Source organism: Castanea sativa, chromosome 6 (assembly GCF_040712315.1).
Source record: "Castanea sativa cultivar Marrone di Chiusa Pesio chromosome 6, ASM4071231v1".
NCBI lineage: Eukaryota > Viridiplantae > Streptophyta > Magnoliopsida > Fagales > Fagaceae > Castanea > Castanea sativa.
This window is the reverse complement of record NC_134018.1, coordinates 19950774-19976856: the sequence shown is the minus strand read 5'-3', so window position 1 is coordinate 19976856 and position 26083 is coordinate 19950774. Positions and strand designations below refer to the sequence as shown.

The 26083-nt window shown below is 33.4% G+C and overlaps 2 protein-coding genes across 2 annotated transcripts; both read left to right on the top strand.

Moving 5' to 3' along the window:
* Positions 1-737: 737 nt before the first annotated feature.
* Positions 738-13459, top strand: LOC142640421 (choline transporter protein 1). The gene is made up of 10 exons (XM_075814503.1): positions 738-1147; positions 6900-7258; positions 7522-7667; positions 8541-8724; positions 9443-9516; positions 9603-9716; positions 10664-11020; positions 11616-11876; positions 12527-12754; positions 13024-13459. The coding sequence occupies exons 1-10, from the start codon at positions 954-956 to the stop codon at positions 13216-13218; spliced, it is 2112 nt and encodes a 703-aa protein (XP_075670618.1). The 5' UTR covers positions 738-953; the 3' UTR covers positions 13219-13459.
* A 6279-nt stretch (positions 13460-19738) lies between these two features.
* Positions 19739-23457, top strand: LOC142639600 (uncharacterized). The gene is made up of 9 exons (XM_075813756.1): positions 19739-20131; positions 20482-20668; positions 20795-20928; positions 21178-21290; positions 21526-21772; positions 22572-22730; positions 22832-22911; positions 23008-23057; positions 23309-23457. Exons 1-9 carry the CDS (start codon positions 19739-19741, stop codon positions 23455-23457), a joined length of 1512 nt encoding a protein of 503 aa, XP_075669871.1.
* The last annotated feature ends 2626 nt before the right edge of the window (positions 23458-26083 follow it).

Sequence of the window (26083 nt, the reverse complement as noted above, 5' to 3'; positions counted from 1 at the left end):
CTATCATTGTAGCATTTTTTTGTGGTATAGGCTGGTAAAAATAGCATTTTAGCAATTCAAGGGCATTATTATGAATGTTCTTAGAAAGCAACGATATGTTATAAAAGTTAAATAAATTAAGTAGGTGACTTACGTGAAACCTACAAATAATAAGAAAAATAAATAAATAATTCACATGAAGCTTACAAATAATAATAATAATTAAAAAAAAACAATAAAAGAGCTTATAAATTAGTGCTCCCCAAACAATCACAAAGCACTAGCATTTTACACTCCCTAGTTGCTATTTTACAACCTAAGACAGCAAAAATTCACTCCATCCGGATTTGTATACCTAAAAAAATTTGCAACGTAGGTTGCATGTATGTAACCCTAATATTCATAGGTTGTAAAGAAAAAAAAATTTTAATCTTGTGGTTGTGTGTGGATAGAAAAAAATAGTAGGAGGAAAGCGAGTAATAAGAATACTTTTTATTATTTTATTAGATAATTTTATTAGATTGTATGTAAAAATAAAAACTGAAATATATAATAAGTTGTAAAATAAGTTAGTAAAATAAATAAAATAGTCGAAGTAAATTATATATTTTTTTTCATGCTAGTTCTTAAAAAAACAAAATGCAAAAGTTTTAGCCGAGACTCCATAAAACAAGCCGAGCCAACTCCATTACTCCAATAATTGAATCTATCTTAAGCCGCCTGACATAAATTCTGAATACACCAACTTTTTATACACTATCTTTGTCTTAAAATCAAAAGTAAAGTAAAATTATTAAACAAAATATTCCAAATCTAAAACCCTTGCTTCATTCTCTCACTGCAGTTCACACCATCCTACCTTCTACTCTACTACTGTCTCTTTTACACACTATCCCTCTCTGTCTCTCTGGCTGTATGTCTCTAAAATTCTTCTGCTTTTGAAGCTTTGATAGAGAGTCTGAGTGAGTGTGTGTATGTGGAGAATGAGGGGTCCTCTGGGAGCTGTGATAGGGAGGTACCCATCAAGTGATGGGAATACACAAATGGGTGGGATCATACGGCACAATAGGAAATGCAGAGATATTGTCTTTCTTGTGATCTTTATTGCCTTCTGGGTTGCTATGATTGTCAACTCTAGCTTTGGGTTTAACCAAGGAAACCCATTAAGGTAAAGAATCTAGTGCTTCTACTGTACTCTCTCTATTGGGGTTCCTTTTTCAAGCTCTCATTTTGCAGTATCTTTTATGGGTTTCTCATTTTTTGCTTCATGTTTGTCCTTAGCTGTTGGAGCAAAATCAGAGCAATCACTACATATATCATTTACATTTTAGTACTTAAAGTTGATACCTTTTTAATTTTGCATATTTTATTGGTCTGTTCTAGTGATTTTTGAGGCACAATTAGTGTTTCTCTCTGTGTACTTTGATTTACCTTTATTTTGTTTTCTTGTCTATGTTGGTTTGGTTGAAGATATATAGGAAAGACATTTCATTTTGATTATTTTTTCTGCTAGAATATGGAAGCTCACCTTTTTTTGGTATAAGATAGGAGAGAAGTTCTCCATTGAGTTCTGGCAGCAGTACTGGTCATCAAGTGCTACTTGATTTCTTTGTTATTTGCAACATTTCAAAGGAATTGATGTGAAGAGAAGACGCAATTGTGTGCTATTGTGATTTTCTTAAGATAATGAATTCGACTCAACTTAGTTAAGGAGTTGCTTTATGCATAATTGAGTTGTGTTGCTTTCTTTCCACATTGCCAAGCTGTTTTGGTTGCAATAGTTGTATGAGCGACTGCTAAGGTGAGTTCAATAGCAACTTAGTGTTGAGTCATTTATTCCTATTTATGTATTTAGGGAGATGGAACCAATAGGTCATTGGCCTCTTGAGAATTGAAGGCCTTTAAAGTAATTAGGAGTTGGTTTTGTTCATAAATAATATATACGCAGAGCTATAAATGGCTGCACTCCATGAAATCAATTCCTACAATTGTTTTTACAAAATGTCTATGCACTTTTAGTTCAAATGTATTATATATAATTTTTTTTTTTTTGATAAGTAGCGTAAGAAATTTTATTAAAAAAATCCAACCAAGTACACTGAAAGTGTACTACAGTGGCACAAATCAAAAACCTAGATTACAACGATCTATAAGATCGGGGAGAGAGACAAGAATAGGAAGGCGAAACTAAACTCCACTCAAGGATAGTACGGAAAAAGAAAAACTTAATGTCAAGAATAGACCATTCACAATTCTCAAAACATCTAGCATTCCGCTTCCGCCATAAGCACCAGAACAAACAATGTGGCACAAACCTCCATAAACCTATATTTTGATGTCTACCAAACTTCCCTTGCCAAGAAGCTAATACCTCACTAACTTTATACTGCATAACCCAATGTATTCCAAACAAACAAAAAACCATAAACCATAGACCAAACTTTATATATAAATTTTTTCCTTGAGAAGTAGTTCAAGTGTCTGATAGTTGAATTTGTGTTGGTGATGGAGCATGAAGATCTACTTTTGTCCTTTACTAACTTGTTAAAGTTCATATTTATAGGTTTTTTTTGTGACACTAAGCTCTTATTAAATCTCTGCTATCAATCCTCCTATTTGTCCCTTGCACAGACAAGATGTGGTACTTGTCAAATATCTAATGCTTGCAGAATTCTGCATTGTAGCCTTTTGATATATTGCTCTCATGGTTTTGATTTTTGTTAAAAACATATTGATGAATATGAATGGCAATAACTCAAGACAAAAGCATCAATTGTTACTTGTTATGTATAAGGTATATCCTAAAGTTTAAAAAACCCTTTGTAAGCTCGATAGTCGTGGGAAGAGTAGGGTCCCTGGAGTCATTTGTAAGCTCGATATGGAGAAAGCCTACGATCATGTGAATTGGGAGGCTTTGTTGTATTTGCTGAACAGGATGAGTTTTGGAGTGAAGTGGTGTAAGTGGATCCGTTCTTGTATATCCACAATTCAGTTCTCTGTTTTGATTAATGGGTCCCCAGCTGATTTCTTTGGTAGCTCAAGGGGTTTAAGACAAGGAGATCCGCTATCTCCTATGCTATTTTTGATCTTGATGGAGGTGCTTAGTAGGATGTTGAGAAGAATGGAGGGAGCTGGCTTGATCCGTGGTTTTAATTTTGAGGGTAGGAGGGATGGTGGGGAACGTGTTTCACATCTATTATTTGCAGATGATACTATCCTCTTTTGTGATGCAAATGTGGAGCAAATTCTTCATATTCGGTTGTTGCTCCTTAGTTTTCAGGCGGTAACAGGTTTGAAGGTCAATGTGCATAAGAGCGAAATGGTTCCTATAGGGGAGGTTGGTGATGTGCATGCTCTGGCGGATATATTGGGCTGCAGAGTTGGATCTTTACCTATGTTGTATCTTGGCATGCCGCTGGGGGCTTCTCACAACTCCCCTTCAATTTGGAACACAATTTTGGAAAGTATTAAGCGGAAATTATCTGGATGGAAGAAGTTGTACTTGTCTAAGGGGGGTCGTTTGATGTTACTCAAGAGTACGCTTTCTAGTCTTCCGACTTACTTTCTATCGTTGTTCTCAATTCCTACTCATGTGGCTAATAAAATTGAAAAGATGCAAAGGGATTTCCTGTGGGGAGATAGCAAGATTCATTTGGTAGGATGAGACAAAGTTTGTGCGCCTATAGCCAATGGTGGCTTAGGGATAAGGAAACTCACTACCTTTAATAAGGCTTTATTGGGGAAATGGTTGTGGCGGTTTGGTAAGGAAGAGGGTCGTTTATGGAGGCGGGTAGTAGCTTCAAAATATGGGGAAGATTGGGGGGGATGGACCTCAAAGTTGGGTAGGGGAGCTCATGGGTGTGGTTTGTGGAGAAGTATCCGTATGGGTTGGGAGGATTTCAGTAAAAATTGTCAGTTTGTGGTTGGGTTGGGGAATAGGGTGAGGTTTTGGCAGGATGGGTGGTATGGGGATCAACCTTTTCAGTTGGCTTTTCCTAGGCTGTATGGCATTGCCATTGATAAGGAGGCTTCTGTTGAAGCTTCTTTGCATAGGCAGGGGGCGGAGGATAGAAGATCTTGGAATGTTCGGTTTAGTAGATTTTTTAATGATTGGGAGATGGATGAAGGGCTGCGGTTTCTTCGTATGTTGGGTGCTTTAATCCCTCCTATGGATGTTGGTGACCGGATGAGCTGGAATTTGAAGCGTAATGGGGCTTTTGACATCCGGTCGTACTACTACAAATTAAGAAATTCTCCTTCAACTATCTTTCCTTGGAAAGCTATTTGGAGAGTTAAGGCCCCTAGGCGAGTTTCTTTTTTTGTTTGGTGTGTAGCTTGGAATAAGATCCTAACGGGAGACAATCTGAGATTGAGGAGATTGGTTTTTGTGGATTGGTGCATTATGTGCCGTCATGGTGGAGAGACGGTAGATCACCTTCTTCTTCATTGTGAGGTGGCCTATCGGTTATGGAGTTTTGTTTTTATAACTTTTGGCTTGGCTTGGGTTATGCCTAGTTCGGTTCCAGACTTGCTTTTTGGATGGTGGAATTGGTTGGGGAAGCATTCGTCTCAGATCTGGAATTTAGTCCCGTTGTGCATCCTTTGGTGTATTTGGAAGGAGCGGAACCGGAGGACTTTTGAGGATTTGGATAGCTCTAGGGATCAGTTGCTTGCTTCTTTTTGTGGAACTCTATTTGATTGGTCTCGGGCGTGGGGACTCACGTCTAGTGATTCCCTCCCTTCTTTTCTTTGTTCGCTTCTCTTTTTGTAATTTCTCTGTTGTTTGGTTTTCTCTCTTGTTTCTCTTTGTTTTCTTTTTCTTGTATTTCTGGGTTGCTATGTGTTTTTCAGGCATAGAGTAACCTTCGTATATATATCATTCTTACTTATCAAAAAAAAAAAAAAAACCCTTTGCTCTAACATTAATTAATGCTAACATGTTGATCTCACTTATTTTATTCATTGGCATATAATAGCATGTTGAGGGAACGAAGAAAGGTAGAAGAGGACCAAAAATAACATTAGTATGAGTAATAAAAAAGAACACATCAATTGAGGAAGTAATAGAGAGTATGACTTCATATAGAATAGAATGGAGGAAAAGAAAACTAGTGGTTGGCTTAACTAATAGAAATACAGAAAGTTGATATATAAGTTCAAGCACAAGTTACAATCTAATCTCAATTACCAAATCTATTACAGTAATAATAAAGCAAATAACATAATCATTTGGTAAAGTGGAAAACCAAAGAAGAAGTTCAACGGAAGAACTACTCCGGATGCACCCCAACTAGGAAATTCACTATAAAAGAAATAATTTACAGATTAACTCACAAAACCTTTGTCATTAGACCCTTCTCACCCTTCAGACAACTTATTAAGATCACCACAGCAACTCCAGACCCTTTAAACTTCTTATATACATTACCCTCCATGAACGACACGCCTACTTCAAGCCGAAACTCGGGGGTCACAATGCATGCACTGATGCAGGGTTGAGAATTATGTGGTTTCAGCTAAACATGGATTCTGAAGGTTCTGGGTCAAAGTTATGTCATAAATATGCAAGATTAAGAACTAGAATCAATGGGTTTTACGGTTTTGAAATTTTGAAACAACGGAAAGGCTCTCAATAATACACAGTAATATGGGTATATTCCTCAACTAGAAAGATTTGCTTTTAAGTATTTATATGTAGGCTAAACAAAGGTTGCACAAAAATTTTCAAAATTGAACTCGGAAACAAAGTCTGACTTTCTTGCTTGAGCAAACGACAGGTGAACTTTCTGGTTGAGTTATTGTGTCTCTTCAAGTATTTAGTTTACTTGAGCGAGAAAGAGGTTTGCTCAATTGAGTTCTCATAGATTAGGCTTCTTTGAGCAGTTCAACCTTGACTTGTTCTTCAACAAATGACCAAGTCTTACCACACTTTCTATATATTACATTGTCAATGGATCTTGCCAATCTAAATCCCAAAAGATAGCTATTCATTATTTTCTCTCTCTTCTTGATGATATGAGTATGGAGTATCCATCTTGCTAATATCTGTGCAGTGAAACAAAAATTATAAAAAATAAAAAAGAATGAAAAAGTGAGTGTGTTATTGAGAGTTAGCTATATTATTAACATCCTTGCTAAGTGACACCCTGATGATGGTGTTTCTGTATCATGCATGTGTCACCCTTGCTATAAATAAAACAATACAACATGAAAATTCTATTTAAAAAAAAAAGATTATGAGGACCTTAAACTTTGATATGCTCAGGCTATAAAACACCATGATAAGAGAATATGTGAGTGTGTCCCAATTGATGTTGTATTGTCTTCTTGCAGCATCCTTCTCTAGGCAATACCCCTCAGTGGCGTGTTTGTGTTTTTCATGTAAAGAAGCAAACAACTAAGGAATTATGTTACTGTAGTTTACCTTAAAAAAATAAAAATAAAAACTAAGGAATTATGTTAAGGACCTTAAACTTTGATTAATTATATGATTGCTATGAAGTTGTATATTATATAGTTCTTTGACATGTCTACTATAAATATAAAATTATGTATGGCTTGTAACTTCCTACAATCAAAAGATGATTTCTGGCAAAAAGATAACTTTTGTCCCTGCTGTCCAAAAAGGATTATGTAACAAACTTAGATTCAAGCTATCATTGTTTTACTATAAATTCTGTATAGGGATCTTTTCATCTTCTTTTTCACAGTTACTTTATTCTATAGCCCGCGATATATATATATATATATATATAATATTGCTAAAATAAGTTTTTTTCTTTAATCAAGGGCATAAACTTGTTGCTGGTATTGCTTGCTTGTTCAAATTTATGCACAGCTCTTCTTATTTGGCTATATTATGTATTATCTGTGAGTGTTTTTTTTCTCTCGTTCTGATTAATTGTTCTGTGGCTTGGCAGGCTTACATATGGACTGGACTATAAAGGAAATGTGTGTGGTGACAAGAATGCAAAACCTGGACTTCGACAATTGGAACTTAGATATTGGCCAAATCCAAATCAGGTTTATCAAAGTGGTTTGAAAGGCAGTGAATTTAAGTTAGCCAATGCTCGGAGTATTTGCTTGCTGGATTGCCCTTACGCTTCTGAAGATCAACTAAATTGGGTCTGTGATTATCCTGAAGGAGATATCCATCTCTCAATGGATGAGTGGATTGATAGGAATTATGATTATTATGAGTTCCTTACACCAGAAATGAGGAACAGCTCTCTTCAACTTCAGGGTCCTTGTTACCCTGTAATATTTCCAAGTGTAAACGGTATTCTAACTTACTCTTTTAAGATGCGATTTTGTGGTCCATTTCCTGTTCAATGTGTGAATATCTTGTTTAATTATTTTGTCATTTATAATGTGTGTATATACAAGGTTCCTACGTGTATATGTGATGTTGGTTGCAAAATTTTTATCAATGGGATGAGATTTTGGAAGTTCATGGAGATAACTTTTGCCTATTATATTCTTTTGATTTATATTTTTTTTGTTTTCTACTTTTACGTCATAATTTATTGCTTCTTTTTACAGTCTATTGGAGCTGCCAGTATATTGCTCGTTCATCAAACATTTCGCTGAGGCATTGGCAGCAGATGGGTGGGGTGAACATCAACGAAGACATCATAATAGACAAAACCATTCACAGGTCCATCAATTCTCGGTCATCTGTTTTAAAGGTTGACCTTTCATCTCAATAGTCCTTTATGATAATAATGGTTTCGGAATTTCATGGAAAGTATATTGATTAACTGTTTACATAGCTTTCTGCACTGTACTTTTTTTTACTGGCATGTTATTTTTTAGAATATCTATCTTGGTATGATTTGATTTAATTTGATGACATCAATATGTTTTGGGGTAACCATTAATGCCTATTAGTGGGTAAATGGGATCATGAGCTCCCTCTGTGCCTATTTAAAAGATTTTTTGATTCTATTTGTCTACTTCGTGTTTACTTGAGTTCTCTCTCTCTCTCTCTCTCTCTCTTTTGAGTATGTTTTACTTCTAAAACCTGTGTTAAATTTTTTTTATTTTTATTTTAAATAGGTGCCTTTGATTCTCCCTGGATATTGCATTTGATCATGTACTGCTGAGTATTTTATGTTTTAAGATTTAATTTTTTTTTATACATAAATATGTGTTTTAAAGAAAGATTATAGACACACACAAACATGCACATTTATTGATTGTCACAGCTAATGGCTATGGTACTAAAGGCATCCCCATTCATAGAGTATTAGATCAGCCAATCCTTTTTTTTTTGTAATAAGAAGACCAGCCAATCCTGGTCAATAAGGATTTCTGAAAAGACTTGTTTTGAGAATCTGAGCAGCTAATGTGGGGGTACTCCTATTGATTGGTTGGTTATTTGACCAAGAGCCCTTCAATATAGCCTCTCCCTTATCCCATCTGAACTTTATGATTTATATGTTGAATGTAATTTTCTCATAATTCCTTTCTGTCTAATATGTATCAAATGTCTTGCCACTAAGCATATATGCTTTGTGCATTGTAGAATTCAAACTTATCAAATATGGGAATTTTTGCAGAGATACATGGCTGATATTGGAAAGGCGTGGCCAGTATTGATTGTTTGTGGTGGATTCTTGCCATTGTTTTTATCAGTGATATGGCTTCTGATGATTCGGCATTTTGTTGCTGCAATGCCTTGGGTAACAGTTGCCCTTTTTAATGTTCTCATAGTATCAGTGACAATGTTTTACTACTTAAAAGGTCAGGAGATGATCTTTTACTGTTCTTTCCTAGGTTTTTTTTTTGTTTTAAATTTTTTTTTGGGGGGGGGGGGGGAGGGGGTAATAAACATTTGTGGTTCATTTGGAAGGAAGCATTTGAATTTGGACTTCAATTTTAGTTCAAACAGCTTGAATGAAGTATGAAAATTTGAAGTTTTTTCATTGATGTAATTTATTGATGATTTTAAGCCTTAATAGTATGTGAATTCGAAATTACCAACTGTGAAATTTATTTCAAATTTATAACTGACATGTTAAAGCAAATCTCTCTCTCTCTCTCTTTAATAACTCAACTTTATCTTGCGTTGTAAAAATTTATATCAAGCAATTTATACTATAAATTCCTAGGTAAATCGCTTGATTTAAATCCTCACAATATAATAAGTGAAGTGTTATGGCAAACCCCTCTTTTTCTTTAATACTCAACTTTATCATGCATTGTTAAAATTTATACTATAAATTACTATGTAGATTACTTGATTTAAATCCTATCATCCAAATACAACCTTGGGTGACTGCCATAATAACTTACAGTTGGAATTTGATAGAGACTCTGATAAATTTCAGATTGTTGGTACTTGTTTGGATTCAAGCATATTGAAATACAGTATTTGTGCACTTAATTTTTAATGTACTTGGATATGATGATAAATCTTAATTGAATGTCATGCTGAAGTTATTGTCTTCCTTGCTTCTAGCTGGTTGGATAGGGAACAATGCCATATCCCCCATCATTGGTGAGCATGATCAATACGTTCATATATTTGGAAGGGTTGGTATCATCATCAACTGAAGTCTTCATACTGAAAGCTCCCTGTACATGTATTTATTTGTGACTTATTAATTTTCATCTTTCAGGAGATTCATCATATTCGTGCTGTAGCTGTTCTTATGACCTTTATTATGATTGTTGCCGTTCTTACATCGATTGCCATTGTCCGCCGCATCCTTATGGCAACCTCTGTCCTTAAGGTAAGTAATATGTAATATTATTGTGTGAGATCCAAAATGGTAAAGGACTTTTGCTGTTGAAATGATGATATAATTTTTAAAGTGCACCAGGAGTCCAGTGAGGCACAGATACTTCAAGGAAGTTTGCTGAAATGTATGGGATAGTTGTAAAGGATTCTACCAATTCCTGTTGTTATAGTGTCCAAATTTTGACTTAGGTCAAACTTCTGTTTGCCTTTGGCTTTTCATTTATATTTAAGAAATACACAAAATGGGGGAAAAAGTGGAAGAATGCTATATGAGGAAAAATATTTTTTACACATTGATCTACATAATAGCATGTTATTATGGATCAAGTCACTTTAGAGGCTTCATAAGAGTGCTAAAGAAGACATGGTTTGGCAAAGAAATACGGTTACAGTATTAATCTAGGTGCAGCTTTGGATCATGATGATTGTTAGCTTTTTATGTCTTGATGTGCTTCATATACACATCATATTTCATGCAAACCTTTGAAGTGTCACTTGTGATATATAACCTTAGGTAGGATGCCTCCTGTGCTTCAAAAAGTTGTGTTATTCTTTAAAATGTATCAAAAGAAAAAAAAAACATGTCAGTTGTGATCTGTATCAGAGGTTTCATTAAATTATGCTTTCTCTGTTGTCACATTGAGCGGAATCACTTCTATACCACTGGTCAAATGTTGCTACGGTTAAGCATTGTGGTATAGGGTAATCTAATGCTGGGAAACAATAAATAAATAAACATTTGGTGCCGAGATTGCCAATGTTACAGTTGATTTTCTATGGAAACTCCTTTAAACGTGCATTTTCCCTTCTTGTGCTTAAATACTTGATCTTGTTTCATAATCAGCCACAGCTTTGGGTCAATCATCTATGTAATCTTGGGTGCTGAATATTTTATTTCTTGCAAAAATTAATTACTTCAATGGTTTAATATGTACACAGGTTGCGGCAAAGGTCATAGGAGAAGTTCAAGCGCTCATAATTTTTCCAATCATACCATATACTATCCTTGCAATTTTTTACATGTTCTGGTTTTCTGCTGCTCTCCATCTGTTCAGTTCTGGTCAGGTTGTCCAAAATGACTGCAACACCAACTGCTGTGCTTATGATCTTGTGTCAAAGCGGGTCAATTGTGATCGTTGTTGTGGTTATAGCATTCACTACACTCCTCATATAGGAGTTGCCATTCTCTTCCACCTATTTGGATGTTACTGGGCTACACAGTTTTTTATAGCATGCTCATCAACAGTGATTGCAGGTTCTGTTGCCTCCTATTATTGGGCTCGTGGTGAAACATCAGTAAGTTACTTAGCCGCATGCACAAGTTACACAACAAAGTGAGATTTTAAAAAAAAATTTCTGTGGTTTTATTTGTATATGTTACTCTCTTGATTTTGACTATGAGAATGGAAATAATTTAATATGGAGACAGATATTGAATTAAGGTTTCACATGTTAAACCTGATTAAACAGAGTGGATTCTATGGCTTTTGCTAATTTCACAAATCACAAGTTAGGAAATAGAGTCCCAGATTATTTAATTCTAGCATATGTTCTGTTATTTCCCCCTGGATTAAGCAAGATTTTGGGCTTGGTTTAGAGAATGATTTATGTCTAACTGTCAAAGGGCCTAATTTTATTTATTCTGTTCTTTTTGGTTTCAAAACATCAAATGTGGATCACATTATGCACAATAGACTAATGATTTTTACTCATTTCTAAATAGTAGAAGATGGAGCTTGTCCTTGATAATCTGCAACTTGAGTTACTTGAGATTTCATTATGGGGTTTTTATTTATTTATTTTAACAAAAAAAAAAAAAAAGAAGAAGAGAAGTTGAAAAACCCTTTTGCATTTGTCCCATCGTAATCACTTACTACTTTTGCCAATGCAGCCAGAGATTCCATTTCTTCCTGTTTTTTCCTCCATGAAGCGGTTTATGCGATACAGCCTTGGATCTGTTGCCCTTGGCTCCCTGATTGTTTCATTTGTGGAATCTATCCGCTTTATGCTTGAGTCAATTCGTCGCAAACTGAAGGTTTCTAGTACCACACCTCATAGCTATATAGGCAAAGCGGCATTCCATTCATCTCGGTTTTGCTTCAGGTGTATCGAGTGGACCATCAAATCAGTAAACCGCAATGCCTACATTATGGTAATTTAGTAAAAACCTGTTTCTAGCAAATCTGCACATGTGGGGATGCATGCATTCAATTCATCTCCTAATTTCCTTAATTATTTGGTCAGTATGGAAGAAAAGTAAAGTGCATTCTTGAGTACCCTCTTCTAGGTGATTTGAATGCCAGGAGGGATTGGTTCTCGTAATACCACTTGAGAGGTGTATTTCTAAAAATGATATAGTTGTAAATGAGGAAATAATGCATCTCAAATTTATTCTCGCCAATCATCATGTTATGTTATATTGTAGAGTATACAAATGCTAAATGGTAATAGCTATATTGTTTTCCTCTTTTCTGAGAGACTTCATCAGTCGTGGGTGGTTGAATATGACGATGGATCATGGAAGTAAAATAATAAAAAGTGAAAAATGCACAGCAATAAGAAAAAAAAAAAGGAATAGAAAAGGCAAAGCAAAAGCTAGTATAGAATAAAACTTTCTCCATTTTAGTTGTTACTTGTGGCACCTAATTCCATAAGCTTCTATTTTACTTGTGGGCGTATCAGGAACTTAATCCAGGTCATTGTTTAGAGCCATTCACAATTCATACGTGGAAGGCATGATTCATTTGGTTCCTTTAATGCACGCACATGTGTTTCCTGATTGTCTGCTTGTGACTCTTGCAGATTGCCATCACAGGTAAAAGCTTCTGTAAGGCTTCTGCAATTGCAACTGAATTGATCATCAACAACATTCTTCGAATAGGGAGGGTGAATGTGATTGGAGATGTTATCCTATTTCTTGGAAAATTGTGTGTCAGCCTCTCGAGTGCTCTTTTTGCTTTCCTCATGTTGGATACCCACAGATACAGATCTGCACATAATAAGATCTCTTCCCCAGTGTTTCCTGTAGTGGTATGCTTTTATTTTTTTTCTCCAATGATTGCTTTCTAATCAGATCTTCCATAACCCTTTGCTTTCACCCAAGTAGTTGAGAAACGAAAAGGATTGGGAAAGGAAGCATCATTCTGGAACCACATACAAATTTTGATGTGTAGATTTTTTGTCAACATCACTAGGGTTTCTTCATCGTCTGTTTTCTGCACTTGCATTTATGACTTGCAATCTTCCTATACAGTCAGTTATATAATTAAATGCGTGTGCTTCTATTCATGTTTGAGCAGGTGTGTTGGGGTCTTGGTTATGTCGTTGCCACTCTTTTCTTTGCAGTGGTGGAGATGTCAATTGATACCATCATCCTCTCATTCTGCCAGGATTCTGAAGAACACCAAGGGACAGCCCAATATGCGCCGCCCCTTCTCATTGAAACTCTTAATGACCAAAATGAAATGCAGAGACTCACTCAAGGTCCCCATTAAAGTATCTCATTGTATAATTTTGTTCACATTCCAGAATTCCAGAAGTTTTATATATTGTAAGGTGCTGTTATTTTTGCGTTTTTCCCCAAAATTTTCAGTTTCTCCCTGTATATGCTTCATAATCAGTGAAAAGCATGGGGGAAAGGGTGCCTTTGATGAATTTTTGCAAAATCAATGGATCAGAATACAAGAAACTGATGGAAAGGGGTTTTTGCAAATAGTACAAAAGTGCATTCAATCTTATACGGAGTGCTCAGTACAGGATTCATATTTAGAAAACTTGTTTGTCAAAGATTGATACCTCCAACAAAACTTGGCAGAACCACAAGCGAAATGCTGTCCATTATACCTCACTTTTAGGATTTCATGTGAACTGAGGGAGATGATTAAAAGTGATTAACACAATATCAATCCATTAAACAATCAAAATTTTGATACATTAAAAAAATTGGAAAACAAAAAAAAAATCCGTGCAATAAAGAAGTGTTCATAAAATTCGTGTAACAAAAGTGTCTATAAAATTTTGCTAAAAGAAATACGATTTAACCAAACTGGAGTACTGTGTTAATTTTTAGTACTATAAAAAAATACTTGGTTTTAACTTGATTTTGAATTCCCTGGTATTGCATAGAACATGACTCTTTTCTTCGATATAATTCGCAAAGAATGAATATTTGGCAAAAAAATGAAAAGTAGCTGCACACTGCTTATCACATGAAAAAGTGTTTTGTATCAAAATATACAATGTCACTTGTATCAAAATAACCAAGTATCTTCTTCTATTACACGCATCAAGCATGCACTTCAGTTTTTTTTTTTTTTTTTTCAGTTTTTGAGAATTGTGACTTCAAATCATTTCAATTTAAAAAATTTTACAAAAAATTGAGACAGTTAAAAATATAGATTGTGCATACAATGTGCAACAACTTAAGTATTAGAGCAATTGCATTAGACAATGAAAAAAAAATTTCAATTTTACATATTTAAGGTTCAAAATCATCCATATCAGTCAAGTTAAAATTGTGTAAATTTATACTGACATTATTCACTTTGCATATAATTTTTATTCTTTCTTTATGTATCTGAAGATGAAGAGAGTAGATAGTGATTAATATAGTGTAAAAAAATAATTTAATAAAAGGTGTTTTGAAAAATAAGAATCTAAAATAGATAATATAAGTATAAGTTTTAGGGAAAATACAATAGTATAATGGGCCAAACCTATTGGGTTAATATCCTAATATACTAACATACCCTCAAACTCAATTTCTTAGTAATCACGCATTACTCACAAGGCTACTAGTCAGCACTCATGTGAAACACAACTATTTAAATTATATCAAAGGCATTTGTGAATATGTGCTTTGATCACATTATAATTTTAGAGATTACAAAATGGAAGGAAATGGGATAATTTCATGATGCTGGTAGAGTAGAAGCTCATTATGATTAGAAGATAAAAACTAATTTGTAAGCCATTATGATTTGCCAGCCAAAAAAGTTACATCCTCAATCACCATGATAATTGTTTGTAGACGTCTTTTCTTTTTTTCTTTAAATACATTTTTGGTTCCTAAAGTTTAGCATATTAATCTTAAATTCTTGAAATTTAAAGTAATCATTTTTAGTCCTTGAAATTTAAAGTGATTTCATTTAGTCTTTTTGTTAAGTTATGGTTTTTCATATAACATTTATGTTGGCTTTATTCCATAACAAAAAGTATTGTAATGTCATTAATTTAATTTTTGTATTTTGTGGGATTTAATTGTAATGGGTTTAGTATTAGGTTGGTGAAAATTTCTAATGATAGTTAATCTTGTGACTTGGCTTACGACTCAGCACCCACAAAAGACCATGTGAGGAGCACATGTGGAAGTTGAAGAGTCAATGTGTTTCGTGACTCATCTCGTGACTTGGCCAACTCACGAGATGACCTGCGAAATGCACTGACACTTGAGATTTTAAGTGTGACACTTATACCCTTTACCCATACTATATATACCTCCATTACCCACAAAAGCATAAAGAGGCTAATCATATAGAAAACCCTAGAGACCTACCTTGTTAGAGAGAGCTATACATCCTCAAGAGAGAAATCTTTGTAGTCTCTTCTCCTCCCCTTTCCCATTGTTATACTTTGAGAGGAGATTTGTACCCAAACACAACCCATGCCTATTCAAAGTATAAAGTGTTTTAAAGCTTGGGAAGCATTGAGTATTTGCCAAAATAAGCCGGTGAGGCTTGGTGGTGCAATTGGGTGATATTGCGGGATCCGAAAATTAAAGCTAGTGAAGACAAGACTTCAAAAAGTCCATTGGTAGCTGGAGCTTAAAGGGCTTAAGTACTTTGGGTAAATTAGGTTTGAATGGTCTTTTTAGTATCCTTGTACTCCAACTTATTCACTAGTGGATCATTTCATCTTGGAGAGTCACGGAGAGGTTTTTCATCGAGTTCTTCGATTTCCTCTTCGATAACACATCACCATGTTATCTTGGGTTTGCTATTCTTTTACCCACTGCCCTTTCCATTTTACTATTTCATCCTTGTGCCCATCCATGCAATTGTTGAATGCTTTGATTAATTAATTTGCTAATCACGTATATTCTATATCAAGTGTGTTAAGCTTAAAATTAATCAAGCCGTAATTAAGAATTGGGGGTCTTAACAAGCAATAGTAGTTTTACCATTGAGCTTACACTTTTAGATGAAATGGTCAAACTAAAAACTAACACATCATTCATGCATTCTTGAATTGTCTCAGTTCAACCGAATCATAAGTATTTAATCATATAAGAACAATCAGTTATGAAATACATAATTTCTTAGATCACAAAAGATTTCATATCGATATAGGGAAACACCCTGATGCCTTAGTATTTACATTATTGACTTAAATCAGTTATCACTGTTACTATTGTTTACAATTACCATGCAAAAAAAAAAAAATTCTTCATCTTCACCAAAAGTTTTATTTTTTTTATTTTTTTAATTACATTTTCTTTGAATTTATCCCGCTCCTTGTGGTTTGACCTCAGTACTCCGAGAATTATATTTCTACAATCTCCTGCACTTGGGAGTGAGCAAGCAATTTTGGCGTTATTGCCAGAGATCGTAGCAATATAATTCTCGGAGTATCAAGGTTAAACCACAAGAAGCGGGGTAAATTCAAAGACAACATAATTAAAAAAAAAAAAACTTTTGGTGAAGATGAAGAATAATTTTTTTCATGGTAATTATAAACAAGAATAACAGTAATAACTGTTTTAAGTCAATAATGTAAATACTACGGCATCGGAGTGTTTTCCTATATCGATATGAAATTCTTTGTGATCTAAGAAATTATATATTTCATAATTAATTCTTTTTATACAATTAAATACTTATGATTCGGTTGAACTGAAATAATTCAAGAACGCATGATAACCTAGATTAATAATGCAATTAGAAAAGTTTTTAGAAAAACTCATTCACTTTAAAACCTGATTTCTATTTGAAACTATTAGAATTCATCTAAATAATAAAAAAAACAAGATTGAACTTATTGAAAGCATGGAAGAACTAATACATCAAAAAGAAATCTAATTGAACAATCAAATATGTTGTTAATAAAATCTTAGAAAGAATCACATTGAATATTCATACCGTATAGAAGAAACATAACCCCTAGCCCTAGCAAAGAGTTTAGGCTGCGATCAGAGAAAGGAAAATACAAGGTTTTCTGTGCCAAATTCATTCTACACAGCCTCCCTTCCAAACCCTAACGTCAAAGTGTCCAAAGAAAATAAAACTTTTATTATTTAAATTTTTTGTCCAGATTTATAGTGGTAACTTGTGAGTTAATTTTAGCCTTAAAAAATTGTGAAAAATGAAAAACTCAAAATTGGAAAGTTGTAGATATTTAAGTCACGGTTCCAACCCATCTAGCCTTGTGTCTATTTGATTTTTGAGGAGAGAGATACGCCCAAAATACTGATCAGTGCTCAAATCTTTTTTTTTTCCTCTTTGATTTCTTTCCTTATTTGAAGCTTCCAAACATGATAGACGACCTAAACACTTCAGCTGCACCTCCTTAGACATTTAAGCATGGTCCTTTAGCTCCTCTTTAATTCTAATTTGGTCTCCATTCTCTCACAAACTCCTGTAAACTCATCTTTTTTACATGATTTCCTGAAAGCAGAAAATTACACACAATGAATGACATCATATTCAAGAAATTATGTAAAGATAAATAATAGGGACTAATGAAAATTATGGCTTAATTATACAAATTAAGCCTAGTAATAGGGAGATAACGCCCACATAAATATATAATAAGTATACATTTTAAAGTGTTATCAATCATCATTTCAAAGGGACCAAAATCAATCACTATAAATTTGTTATGGACTAAAATTGATCACTTTAAATTTGTTAGTGACTAAAAATGATTACTTTAAAATTTAAGGACTAAAATCGCTTATGAGCTAAAGTTTAAGAACCAATAGTGTATAAGACTAAAATCATAACCACTCAATAGTTGCATTGAATTTAATTGTCCTTAAAAAAGATTACATTATTATCTAAGTTTTATCCATTACCAAATAAGATATTTGGATTTGAATCTCACCTACACCAAATATGAATCGGTATCTTGATTTTCAGTAAATAGCAATCATTATGAAACAAACACCATAAGATTTTTTTATTTATTTATAGAAGAGCACAATAAGTATCTTGAATCCCATCATTTTAAAAAAAAATTAAGTACATAAGACAAAAGGTTGTCACAAAAATAAAATCCTAAGTTAAAAATTTCCTACAGTGGAGCTTTGCTTAATGATGTGCGGCATTGTTTTAGTTTTTATAATCAATTACGTTACTCTCATGTAAAGAGAGAAGGTAATAAGGTTGCTCACAGTCTTGCTAAGTATGCTAAGCATATCTCTGCCTATATTGTACATATGAAGGGTGTTCCACCACATTGTTTATCTGTCATCCAAGCTGATTTAGCTGGAATTACTTAATAAAAGTTCATTCTCTTTCTTCTCAAAAAAAAAAAGTTAAAAATTTCCTCTCAATTGGGCTGGGGGAAGGAGTGAACCCAATATATATACTTCTCAAAGTTGACTAGATTCCTTTGCTACGGTCCTATGGAGACGGAACCAATAAAGGAAACAAGAGCTAAGACCGAATATACAATGGCAAGCAACTAAGAAACAAAGAAAATAAAAGAATAAGACAAAACTTAGATATAGTACCTTAGGTTATGTTTGGTAACAATTTTTGTTTTCTACTTTCAAAATTTTGTTTTTGGGAATATAAAGAAAAACAATTTTTTTTTTTTGTATTTTCAAAATCAAAAACATGTTTGATTCATTGAAATTAAAAAAAATAGTTTCTTGAAGAAAAAAAAAATGTTGTTACTGAGTTTAAACTCTAATACTAACTCATTAAATGGGACAAATTCATTAAATTAAATGTTTGTTTTCATTAATTTTTGAAAATTAGAAACTGAAAACTGTCTTTGCATGTTTTCAATTTCTTTCACAAATTAAGTTTTGAAAACAGTTTTTGTTTTTTATTCATTTTGAGTTGCCAAATAAGTTTTTTAGTTTCAAAAATAGAAAATTGTTTTTGGAAATAGAAAATAAAGGGAAAAAATAGTTACCAAACATACCTTTAGGTTCTTCTCTTAAAATTCAGCCATATGGTTACTCAACTAAAAAATATACTTTTATTTCATGAGAAAAAAGCCACATAATAGAATCTTAAAATGTAAACCTAAATAACAACACTTAAATCTTGCCCAAAAGAATATACATGCGTGCCAACAAAGTGGACAAAGTTTAAGTCAGTCTTCCATTTGTTTAGATGAAAAACATTAATTACATAAAAATAATATTTTACATTTTTTTTGTATTTGGTAATAAAAAAAAAAAAAAAACAATATGAATCAAAGGAAAACTATCTTTTGACTTCTATTATTTAGCTTAGCATGAGATAGAGTTATTTTCAGAAAACAACTCTATCTCACGCCAAGCATAAGAAACAATTTTATCTCACACTAAACTAAATTTAAATAAATAAATAAAACTTCAATCAAAGGAAAACAATTTCTTGATATTCCTTATTTAACTTAGCATGAGATAAAATTGTTTTCTATGATATAGGCATAAGATAGAGTTGTTTTCTAAGGAAAGTCAAAATATAGTTCTCCAACTCATTTTAAAGATATTACCAAACATTGAAAAAAAAGATAATTTACCAAAAAAGTGTTTTTTGGAAGATGATTCATTTTCCTAAACAAAATGAGGTTATCAATACAATAATGTGGGGGTGTGAAAGGCACTTTATGCACAGCCAATTAATTCAAGCCATATCACAACAACTTCATCGTAAATATAGATTCTGATAATATGACATAGTTAAATCTTGTAGTATAAATATGTGCCAATTGTACATCAAACTTTATAACTTCAAGGAATTAGCTCTAGATAGACTTTTCAGATATTCATTCATGTTTTATAAATACTTGGCAACCATGGATACTTTTAAATCATTTCATCTGCTTTCTCTGCTCATTCTAGTTTTCACATTTTCTGCTTCTGCTTTTGCTTTGAACATGCCAAGGCTTGGAACCCTACCGAGAACAATGCAGCATGAACCCCAAACAATATCTTCAATATCCCACCCTGAAGATTTCAAAATATACTATTACAACCAAAAACTGGACCACTTCAACTATAGGCTTGATAGCTACGCCACTTTCAAACAAAGATATGTGATCAACTATAGGTATTGGGGTGGAGCAAATGCAAGTGCACCAATATTTGCGTACCTTGGCGCAGAATTTCCATTGGATGAGGAATTTCCAAATATTGGATTTCTCAGTGATAATGCCCCCAGGTTTAAGGCTCTCCAAGTATACATAGAGGTAAAACCGTAAAAGTGATTATATATATATATATATATATATATATATATATATATATATATATATATCATTTATTTCACCATAACAGATGAACTTATAATCAACTTTTTTCATATTGATTTGGGATGTGTAACTAATATATATTTCTTGAATCTAACCACGTATGTACAAAGTATTATGTCATTTAAAATTTGAAATAAAGTGGCACTGGATATCCCTTTAACTTTGTAATATTTAAACCAAACCATGAATTGAATGTATGTTAAATGGATAAAATCATTTTTTGTTTTGATACGTCACATATTGGAATATTACACTGAAAACCCGTTGAATGCATGTATTCTAAATAGCATCGGTACTATGGAGAATCAGTACCATTTGGATCAATGAAAGCGGCATTGAAAAATGAAAGCATTCGTGGTTATTTCAACTCAGCTCAGGCTATAGCGGATTATGCTGCTGTGCTCTTACACATAAAGAAAAACTTATCTGCAGAAAATTCTCCGATAATTGTTATTGGAGGCTCCTATGGGGGAAGTAAGTCACTATAAATCCATTTCTTAGACAATAGTCAATCAATAACTTTTTCATGCTTTGTCGTAATTTCTTCTTCTTCTTCTTTCTTTTTCCTTTTTTTTTTTTTTTTTTAACGTAATTTTGCAGTGCTTGCAGCATGGTTTCGGCTAAAGTATCCTCACATTGCCCTTGGAGCTATAGCTTCTTCTGCTCCAATTCTGTACTTTGACACCATTGCTCCACAAGCTGGATACTTCTCTATAGTAACCAAGGATTTTAAAGTAACGCCTTAACTTATTTTATATTCATGGATATATTGAATGTTAAATTAAATTTAAAACAATAAATTTGGAGAAAACATTAAATTTGTGCATAATAAAATTAGTGTTAGCAGTCGACCCATTTGAAAGTCATATTACTTCAATTATAATAAGTCACATCAAGCAGTTTTGATAAATATTGTATCATTAGCCTTACTCAATTATTTAAAAACCTTCAAAAGCTTATACCAGTGATGGTCGCCGGTGCAGGAAACTAGTGAAAGTTGCTACAAAACCATACAGAAATCATGGGCTGAAATTGATGGAGTCGCTTCAGAGCCTCATGGTCTTTCAACCCTTAGCAAGCGATTTAATACTTGCAAGTAATTAACTAACACAGATTTTCCTTATCTTAATCTACAGTTCTAGGAAAGGAATTCTCTCCACTAAGATTGATCAATTTCATGGTTGTGATCCGTATAGAGTACCACGTCAGTTAAAATTTTCAAATAACGTGGCGCATTGTTAAATTTAGAAAATAAAATCTTAACCATGAAATTGAAAGGATTCTATTTCTAGACTTCAAATCTAATCAATCTAAAACTTCTGTCTTCACAGTCAATTAAATGCATCTTCTGATCTCGAGGAATATCTAGTTACAATATATTCTGATGCAGCTCAATACAATCACCCCCCAAGCTACCCACTTAGCATTCTATGCAATGCCATTGATGGAGCTTCTGTAGGAACAGACACTCTTGGCCGGATCTATGCGGGCGTTGTTGCCTATATGGGAAACCATTCATGCTATGACGTGAATGTATTCAAACGTCCAACTGAAACCTCTGAGGGGTGGAATTGGCAGGTAGCTTTCAATATAATTCCACATTAAATTAAATATCAAACATATCACTATCATAGTCTCATTGGTCTTACAAAAAAAGCATAACAATAAAATAAATTAATGATAATAACATTCTTGCAAAATTTCTAAAAAATTAAAAATCCTCATCAATTTAAATTGTAAATTTTTGTAATTTAAAATTATACATAAAATATAAGCATATAGATCATATAATAAATAATATTTATTTGATACAAAATTTGACATATGTATTAAAAGTGTAAAGAACATGTAATTCAACGGTTAGATTTTCAAAATATGTAACAATGCTTATTTTATTGAATAAAGTTGTAGTTTTAGACTACAACCAGTTTTGTAGCTAATATTTTGTCCTAATAATATTAGCTATTGTAAAATTTAGTTCTTCCAAAAAGTAAAAAAGCATAGTGGTAACATGTTTTAAATGCTATATATTATAAGATTAAGTTAACTATTTAAAATTTATATAGAGGAATAGTAGAAAATATTAATCAAGAAGTATGAGAAGTATACCTCTAGATGACCTTCAATATGGCTCTATTGGTGATAAGTTTTGGGATCTTTAAGCTCTTTCCTAAGTTGATCCCACCTAAAAGTATCCAACTGTGCATGAAAATGTTAAATATAATTTGTGCACAATATTATTTGCTGCCTAGATATCCCTTCTCTTCATTTATTTATTTGTTTTTCTTAAGGAATGAGAAATTTTATTCAACTACAAAACATGAGTGGGTGGAATGTCTTTGAATTGTTATAATATATTTCTAGCCTATATGCTCAGACATGTAGTGAGATGGTTATGCCCATTGGCTTTGGTACTAGCCCCGACTCAATGTTCCCACCACAAACTTTCAATCTAAACGAATTCATCAATGAATGCAAGAGCTTCTACGGTGTCCTGCCTCAGCCTCACTGGGTGACAACTTATTACGGTGGTCAAGTATGTTCTTAATTAACCTTATCAAACATTTCAAAATGTTTTTTTTTTTCCTGTGTTTGGTGGTATTACTCTTTGTGCCTCTGATATTTGTCAAATTGCAGGATTTGAAACTGACACTCCATAGGTTTGGTAGTAACATTATATTCTCCAATGGACTAAGAGATCCTTATAGTAGTGGCGGGTAAACCAAAAAAAAAAAATTCAGCTTTTCATTTTAGTCATTTTCTATGGAAGTTTGTATTGCACCTACTTATTTGTTTGTCCATTCATATCATAGGGTTTTGGAGAACATATCAGAAAACATCCTTGCTGTCACTACAATTAATGGTACTGATCATTTCCTTAAAAGGATTGTTACTAGTAACAAAAAAAAATGTATATATAAAATAAAACAAAATTAAGCAAGCAAAACAATGGTCAAATAAACTATTTTTAATGAAGCAAAATTATGTCTATTACCTATGGTGGCTCTTGTTAATTGTTAGAATGATGATTAAATTCATAATTTGCTAACCACTTAAACTTTTAGAACTAGTGGTGGTTTATTAACTAGTGTGCTAAATGTTCACTTTCTGCAGGTTCTCATTGCTTGGACATACTCTTGGCAAAGCCAAGTGATCCGCAATGGTTAGTTATGCAAAGAAATACGGAGATCAAGATAATTGAACAATGGATTGCCAAGTACCACGATGATCTTCTAGCATTCAAATTGCACGTTCGTGCATAATATAGATACGAGGGGAACTCCACAGATAGTTATCAGAAATAATTATGGAACCAAAAAATGTAGCTAATGCTCAATCTGAAATCAATGCAAAATATAATGTATTCTAGATTCATGCACTCATGATGGTAATGGTTGATCGATTATTGCATGGTAATATGATATCATTGAAGAATTAATTATAATGATCTAGACTTCGTGGAATCCACCAATTCTTAATGTATTTAAAGTGCATGACTGCATGTATCTCTGAACACATTTTATGACATGCAATTGTGGAAGAAGCGAGGTAAAAGAATTTTACTGCCACACCCTCAAAATAGGCCCTAAAATTTAGTGCATCTCCAACGGTTTGTGAATTACTTTGAGGGTCTAGGAACCAGGAAGTTCTTTTTGTGGGACTTTTAAAATTCTGGGGTGATTCCTGAAATTTTGAGATATATCATGGCCATTTTGGAGATCTAGAATTTCTGTCAATTTAATAGTTTTGGAGTTCTTTTGGTACATTGTAGAGGTTTTGGTGCTATTTTGAAACATATCATGGTCACTCCTGAAGTCTTTGGGATGTTTTGGTCATTTAAGTGGTTTTTCATTCGCAGTTTAGCTATCTTAGACATTTTGGGGGTATTTGAGCCGTTTAGGGATTTCATGAATATTTTCTCAATTTTGATCGTTTTAGGGGACTTTTAGTCCTTCTAATGCTCAAGGGTTTTTTATTTTTAATCATTCTGAATGTTTTGGGGACTTGGGTCATTTTGGAAGTTTTCGCGGGATTTTGGTCATTTTAGAATGTGTTTAATGGCTTTTTTAAAAAAAATTTAAGAAATTAGGAAATAAACTATGAATTAATTAATTCTAGGATGTGTTCGATTTTACCCCCTGGATTAAGCAAGATTTTTGGCTCATAGTGTTCAAAGAACGATTTAGGTCAAACTGTCAAAGGCCTAGTTTTATTTATTCAGTTCTTTTTGGATTTCAAAAAATTTGTGTACAAATAACTTTATGCACAGCACACCATTCATTTCTAGACTGTAGAAGATGGAACTTCGTTTTTGATGATCTGCAACTTAAGTTACGTGAGATTTCAAATGGTGCGTTTGGATAAAAGGAATTAGATATTTGGATTTAGGTACTTCAAATCCAAATATCTTGCTTGGAAGATTTTAAAAAGCAGAGGATTTAAATTTGACAAATCCACCAAGGATTTTAAATCTTTAAAATGCTTAGATTTGAAATAAGAGTGACAATTCGTGTTTGCGAGTCGGATTGGTATCGTGTTGAGTCATGAGTATTCGACTATATGCAACACCCGAAACCGACCTATTTAGTAAACGTGTCAAGAATCTTCAACTCTAACATGACTTGTATACATGCAAGTTAGGTTATAAAACTATGAAAGAAGACGATTGATACGTCTAATAGTACATTTTAGTGAAAAAGCATAAGAACAATGAAAATAAAACTTTAACACTTTAACGTCGAGAGAAATGAAAAGTGTAATATGGAAAGTAAAGAAGGCATGGGAAGATATGTGGAAAACCCTTTGGAAGGTATGAAAAACCACAAGTGAATGAGGGGAAGAATGTCCCTCACTCTTTAGAGTTCTCTTTTATGTGAAAATTAAGGTCTTTGTACAGTGGTGATGTTCTCTCCAAAGAAAGCCTTTTTCTCTACCTCACTTTCCTACCTAAACATTCTTTCTCTTTCTCTTTCTTTTTGTTTCTCTAGGTTCTTGCCCTAATTGCTTAGCAACATGTCCCTCTTATAGTACGAGGAATGTTGTGAGGTACATTAAGACAAGTGTCAAACCTTAATTTGCCCATTTCAAACCCTAATACAACTATTATACTATACTATGGCCAGAGGAGAGGGAAAACATGCCAATGTCAAGGTAGTGGAATGGAGGGTGGTTCTACTACTACGTGGGGAGCATGTCGTAGACAAGAAAAATGACTTCAGGGAAGCTAGGAGTGATGCACGTGTCCTCAATAGTGGTTCAACACAAAATCACTAATAAGGGGTGTTCTATAACATCTGACCACAGGGGTTGTTATCTCCCTTTTGTTCAAGTGCTGGGTGTTCATGTCAAGTGCAAATCTCACTCTTCCCCAAGGTAGTCACGCAGTTGGCACGAGCCAAATATCCTCTTCTTCAACCGACGCTTCCCTTCCTTTCCTCACAGCTAGCCCACAAGTAGGTCTGGATCCAACCACCTCAGCACTCTCACATGCTTTGGCTGGTGTAATGTAAAACTTGTTTATTAAATAGATCAACCCAACACAACATGTTTAACCCGTTTAATTAACAGGCCATGTAAAGATCAATACAAATGATCTATTTAATAACTTGTTTGATTATAATTGTTCATACTTGACCTAAATAACCTGTTATCAATTCTCATATATCTAACATTAAAATACAATTACAACCATAAGTATAGTAATAAACTAAAATTACAACAAAAAATTAAGCAATACTAACAAAATATTAATAACAAAAACTAATACCTTTATAAGCTAAACGTGTCAAACATGTTAGAATGTTGAACACAAACACAACCTGTTTATTAAACAGGTCAACTGTGTCAACCCGAACCTGTTTAGCCACAACTTATGACCTATTTATAAAT